At 32.2% G+C, this 5,666-nt stretch overlaps 2 protein-coding genes across 4 annotated transcripts in view; one reads left to right on the top strand and one right to left on the bottom strand.

The window, feature by feature from the left end:
- The window catches only part of LOC105627324 (FAS-associated factor 1), a 4,471-nt gene extending 4,272 nt beyond the window's left edge, over nucleotides 1–199 (top strand). Inside the window, exon 12 of the mRNA XM_012208610.1 lies at nucleotides 119–199. Coding sequence (XP_012064000.1) covers nucleotides 119–199 — 81 coding nt within the window. The remainder of the gene's footprint in view (nucleotides 1–118) is intronic.
- Nucleotides 200–686: 487 nt separating this feature from the next.
- On the bottom strand, nucleotides 687–5,022 carry LOC105627092 (superkiller viralicidic activity 2-like 2). 3 transcript variants are annotated; one of them, XM_012208373.1, is made up of 10 exons: nucleotides 4,946–5,022; nucleotides 4,735–4,836; nucleotides 4,335–4,577; nucleotides 4,032–4,239; nucleotides 3,528–3,794; nucleotides 2,607–3,438; nucleotides 2,222–2,394; nucleotides 1,712–2,143; nucleotides 981–1,518; nucleotides 687–884 (listed from the first exon to the last, which is right to left on the bottom strand). In XM_012208373.1, the coding sequence occupies exons 1-10, from the start codon at nucleotides 5,020–5,022 to the stop codon at nucleotides 727–729; spliced, it is 3,030 nt and encodes a 1,009-aa protein (XP_012063763.1). In that variant the 3' UTR covers nucleotides 687–726. The 3 variants fall into 3 exon arrangements, with proteins under 3 accessions (XP_012063763.1, XP_012063764.1, XP_012063762.1); XM_012208374.1 differs by having other exon boundaries at nucleotides 4,735–4,820; nucleotides 4,942–5,022; XM_012208372.1 differs by having other exon boundaries at nucleotides 4,925–5,022.
- Between the last annotated feature and the right edge of the window lie 644 nt (nucleotides 5,023–5,666).

Here is a 5,666-nt window from a genome sequence, read left to right on the forward strand (position 1 = left end):
TAAGTAAATAAATAAATAATTAATATATACTACTAATTAATAATAATATATATACATATATATATATATATATATATATATATATATATATATATAAAATATATTCATTTTTGTCCAGTTAACATCCATGGATTCAAAGCTCACTTTGATGGATCTGAAATTCTGTCCCCAGGAAACAGTAATTTTAGAGGAACGATAAAAATAATACGTGTAATTAAATTCAAATGTAGAAATTAAGTGTCGCGAATATTCTTCAAGAATGTATTTATTTAACAACTTCGAGATAGCGATTATTGAGTCCTGTTTATCTTGCGACTATATACATTTTTTACGCTGAATTTCTTGTACGATGAAGTCGTATGTAACGCCCTCCGCGTGAATACAATTTTTATTTTATAAAAAAAGAAAAAGTTCGTTCCATGCGTACGTATATTATACATTTTAAATTTCCAGGAATAAATTGTGTTTCGAACGAATTCAATTTCGAATAAAAACTGCCTTTGCTTATTATGAACGTATTGCAATTGGGATATGTAAATAACAGGCAATATAATGGAATTCATATAGAGTATAATTTAATAAGGACGTACACAAATCTATATACACATATACATATATATATGTATATATATATATATATGTATATATATATATATATATATATATATATATAAAACGAAAGCAAATTTGTTATTCTATGAAATTAGTTTATTCTACTTTCCTGCATTATAAATATAAAGACGCAGCAAACACAATATCCCGTTTTATAAGTTTGATCGCCTCGCTAAATTTATTTTCTAGATCTGTATTCCCAATACCTTTTGCAGCTTGACACAATTGTCGAAGCACCTCCTCTAAACGTCGCATACACCTGATAATAGATCCTAAAATATTTGTTTTATGTACATACATATACATCACAGAAAAATGCTTCAATTTGTCATTATCTCAGTAATGAGATATGCTAATATATACATTACCTTCAAATATATCTGTCATTTTGCAAATTTGTAAAAATGTTGCGCCTTTACACCAAGCGTAGATAACATCCATTAAATATGGTTTAAATCTGTCGACATATGCATCCTCGTCTAATTCCAGATTGGCTTCTGTTGATACCTTTGCTATTCTTCGAGCCAAGTCCTGCATCTGCCTAAGTGGACCGCTTAATTCCTCTGTACTTTTAGGCATTTCGTTTGATTTTTCGTCGCATACAAAGCAGCTGATCAATGCCACCATCTGTGGCACACTCAAAGCGTTAAAAAGACCATTAAAAATCATCTCGGTCATTAATAGTTCATCGGCACCGTTCAGTTCACAAGCTACACGTCCTTTCAATTCTATAACGTCTGCCGATGTGCAATAAGCCATTCTCCTTAGAACTCTCTTTCTACATTTGAGTTCGTCCATTTGAAGTATCGACTTAGCTTGCTTAAATTCTTCCTTGGCTTGTTTAAGTTGCGCAGCCAATTCTTCTTTGTGTAAAAATTGTTCATATAGTACATTTATGTTAGGATCCTATAAATAATTATAGATTTAAAAAAATTCAAAATTACCCCATATAAAATGGAAAAAAAAACATATTTAAAAAAAATTAAAATTATATTTCACATAATAAAAATTTTTCAGAACATTTTAACATAAGATACCTTAAATATAAATATTTTAAGCACAAAAAATGTACTGCCAGAATATAGAAACTGTCTCTTACCTTATGCAAAGAATGTGCATATAATCTTTTTTCTAACGCTTCAATTTTTTTTACAATGTCTTTAAAAGCCTGATCCTCTATATGCATATCTGTAATAGGATTAAGTAACGGTGGACCGTCCGGGAATCTTTTTTTCACTTCTCGTATTGTCTTCAGTACACTCTTTCTATTATCAGGCGGTCTAAGATCTTTTGGATAATATAATCTTAATGAACTGATTTGTGAAATTAAATTATGCAAAACAGGAACTACTTCTATTTCACCCTCTTCATCTTCGCGACATGGAATTGGACTGCCTTCTTTAGAATTTTTTGATAAATGAAGCAAAATATCAATGACAATAACAGTCTTGCCTTTTACTGGATTTTTCGGATTTTTTTTCTTAAAATTCACTATGATTCCCCAATCGAACGTTTCAATTTCATTTTTTACCTACAATAATATATAACAAATGAACTCCACTAAAGTCCCGCCAGAAATGATCTCAATTAAATTGTAAAAAATATATACTTTTACTAATCTTCCAGGTTGTAAAAACGGAACTAAATATTCCGGTTGCGTTAAAAATGATTGAAACTCTCCACTCAGTCGATTGAGTTGTTCACGTATGTCATGATACGAAGAAATCTCGTCGTACCTATCCACGTTCACAGTATTGTAAGCGATACTTAATTCCTTTACCTCTGAAAACGTAATTGAGATTAACAATTTATTTTCAGCAATTGTTTAGCCTCTATTTTACTCTTAATGATAATATCGATGTCGTTACATTGTCATTGTGCAAGTAATCTTATACATGGTAAAAAAATTACAACAATATAATTACACTGATACAGTTGTTATGAATTCCAAAACAGAGGCTCTGACAACATTGGAATGAGCGGTGATAACTTACTGTTATATAAAACTGGAATACCAGCTTGATTCTGAAATTGGAAAAAACTTCTTTCCAACATGTATTCTGGATTAATTTCTTCCACTCGTAGAAGATTAAGAACCATATTATAAGTCAAATGAAATGCAGAATTGATTGGATCCGGTTTTCCTTGGACGATAGCTTTACCAACAACGGGACTAACTTGCTCGTCTATCATCAATATGACAATCCCTTTGTCGTCGAGACCTCTCCTGCCAGCGCGACCGGACATCTGGATGTATTCACCTGATGTGATCCAACGAAAGTCTTTGCCATCGTATTTACGAGGTGCCGTAAACAAGACTGTCCGTGCCGGCATATTCAAACCCATCGCGAATGTTTCAGTAGCAAAAAGGGCTTTAATTAAACCTTCGCCAAATAATATCTCGACAGTCTCCTTCAAAATTGGCAAGAGTCCACTGTGATGGATTCCTATTCCACGCCGCAAAAGTGGCAGCAAATTTGTAACTTGCGGTAACTTTTTGTCCTCATCGTTGAGAACATCTACCGCATTGTTAAAAACCTCATCTACTAATTTTTTCTCTTCTAATGTATTCAAATCCAATTTAGCCATCTGCATTGCGTAAACTTCGCAATCTTTCTTCGAAAAGCTAAAGATTATCACGGGCGCGAAGTTTCTCTCCATGATCATTTTTACCATCTTGAAAATATTTGTTTGTCCGCTGTTCGTAGCGCGTAGACCACCTTTGCGTCCTTTTGTATCACCTTTAGCTGCATCACCCATATTTTGCAGACACGCCATGGCTCTGTTAAAATTTTCTTCTTTAAATTGACCCATTTCATCTACAACCTATTTTAGAATGAGTAATTTTAGTTATAAATAAAAACAGCAGATTTTTCTTTTTCGAACATGACTCTTAATTAAAAATTATCACTAACCAGATGTATACCATCGCCGCCAACTGGAAATATATAATGTTGCAACGGAGTAGGTCTATAATCCGTAGAGACTACATGGCAAGGTTGACGATGCAAATGTGCTACCCATTCTGCGAATTGTCGTGCGTTTGGTATAGTAGCAGAAAGAAATACATAGTGCACATTGTCTGGCAGCAATATAAGTGTCTCTTCCCAAACTACGCCTCTCTCTTTGTCACGCATATAATGAATCTCATCGAAAATTACCCAACCAACTTCACGCATTACCTGTGCAGTAAGTATTAATTATACACTTTTATATTTTTCTTTCTATACAAGATATTCTATACCATCTTTCAAATTTTTTAAATCTATAAAATTTTATTAAATAAATATCAATCTTTGTATTAAGTAAATAATTTTCTAGAGACATTAATGTCTCATATTTGTGGAAAATATTTGTTTATATTTGTTAGTAATGTTATATTCTATTCATAATAAATTATGAAATAGAATAAAACAAACCTCTGAACCCCTATAGAGCATATTTCGCAAAATTTCAGTAGTCATAATTAATAAACTTGCTGTCGGATTTATAGTAACATCGCCTGTTACTAAACCAACATCTTTAAATTCCTCATAAAATTCTCTATATTTTTGATTACTCAACGCTTTAATTGGAGTAGTATATATTACTCTCTGTTTATCCTTAAGCGAACATGCTATTGCATATCTGTAAGATATATATATATATATAAGATGATAGAATGTATGAAATCATTTTAAAGAAATCGTCGAAAAACAATCTCCAAAATATGAAATATTTACTCAGCCACGACAGTTTTACCAGCCGACGTATGTGCAGAGACAAGAACTGACTGATTGTTTTCAATGCATAAAATTGCTTCCTTTTGAAATGGATCCAGTATGAATTTATACTCTTTGGCTGGCTTGCCTTGTTGATGCTCCAAAGGTACATACTCTTGATCAGGAGGAATAGCAATCTCATGCATACAAGATTCTACAGTTTCTATAGTATGCACTGTTATACGACATGCCACTTCCTCTAGACTAAAAAAATAATGTTATATATGTAGTTATAATTATATATTTTTCTGCAGAACAATTTCGGAATAATATAGATAAGTATAAATATTATTAATTATATTAATACTAATAATGTTAACTAAAATTTTATTTAAATATTCCAATCAACGTAAAATTTTACTTGATATCATTTAAAACAGAATCGTGTCGCAATTTTTTTATGGTTGCTTTGTCATCATCGACGTCAGAGTGTCGCTTTACTCCTATCTCCGGCTTGATTTTCCTGCATAATTTGTTATAAATAAGTAATCCGTAAGTCACACATGTACACATATGAGGTTAATGTTTATAGAAATTAAGTTAAATTCCGCGACAAAAATCGTTTCACATACTTTGGAATGTCTAGTATTTCTACTTCATCGCCATGCTCATCAAAAACATCAAACAAATCTTCACTAAAATTTGCCATTATTTGTTTAAAGTTATTATTTCAAACTCTAACAAAAAATATTTGACATGCATTTGCTTGCATTTGGTATTCAGTGGACAAGACAGTGTTGCCACCATTGAAAAGGACTTTGTACCAACTGATTAACAAAAAACTGTACTAGATAAAATAAAAACAGAGAACAGAAAGAAACTTGGGGCGCGATTCTGTAAATGACCTAATTTCCATCGAGGATTTAAACTGGATCAGAATGTAAGAACTAACCAATCACAGTCGAACATTCTCCTGTCGTCGACTGTAACAGAAGAATACTCAACTGTTGTAGTTGGTTGGTTCTTATATTCCGATCCGGTTTAAATCTTCGGTGAAAACTAGACCATTGTGGTTAAGAAATTTGTCACATCGACTCAAGAGTCCTAGATGTAACAGAGAAGCGCAACCGCTGTTCCGATTTCTGATTGGTTCCATTTTTTCTACGAATAGTCTTCTAGAATTCTAATTTTATCAAAGATATCGTTAGAGAGTGCTGTATATACTGTGCTGTAATTTCCAAAGAGAATCAGTATTTCTTTGTAGTCAGTAGAAACACTATTGTTATAGGAATTGCACTCTGTCGGGACAGATGTAAACGCAGGTCGCCATTTTTTTCTTCAGACGATTAATTA

This window comes from Atta cephalotes (assembly GCF_000143395.1).
Source record: "Atta cephalotes unplaced genomic scaffold scaffold00008, whole genome shotgun sequence".
Classification (NCBI taxonomy): Eukaryota; Metazoa; Arthropoda; class Insecta; order Hymenoptera; family Formicidae; genus Atta; species Atta cephalotes.

Excerpts from the sequence above, each read along its gene's own strand:
- LOC105627092 (XM_012208372.1), bottom strand. The coding sequence starts at position 5,022 with ATGGCAAATTTTAGTGAAGATTTGTTTGATGTTTTTGATGAGCATGGC. Across the intron at positions 3,439-3,527 it reads GCGGCGATGGTATACATCTG|GTTGTAGATGAAATGGGTCA; the intron begins GTTAGTGATAAT and ends ATTCTAAAATAG. Across the intron at positions 2,395-2,606 it reads TATTCCAGTTTTATATAACA|AGGTAAAGGAATTAAGTATC; the intron begins GTAAGTTATCAC and ends TTACGTTTTCAG.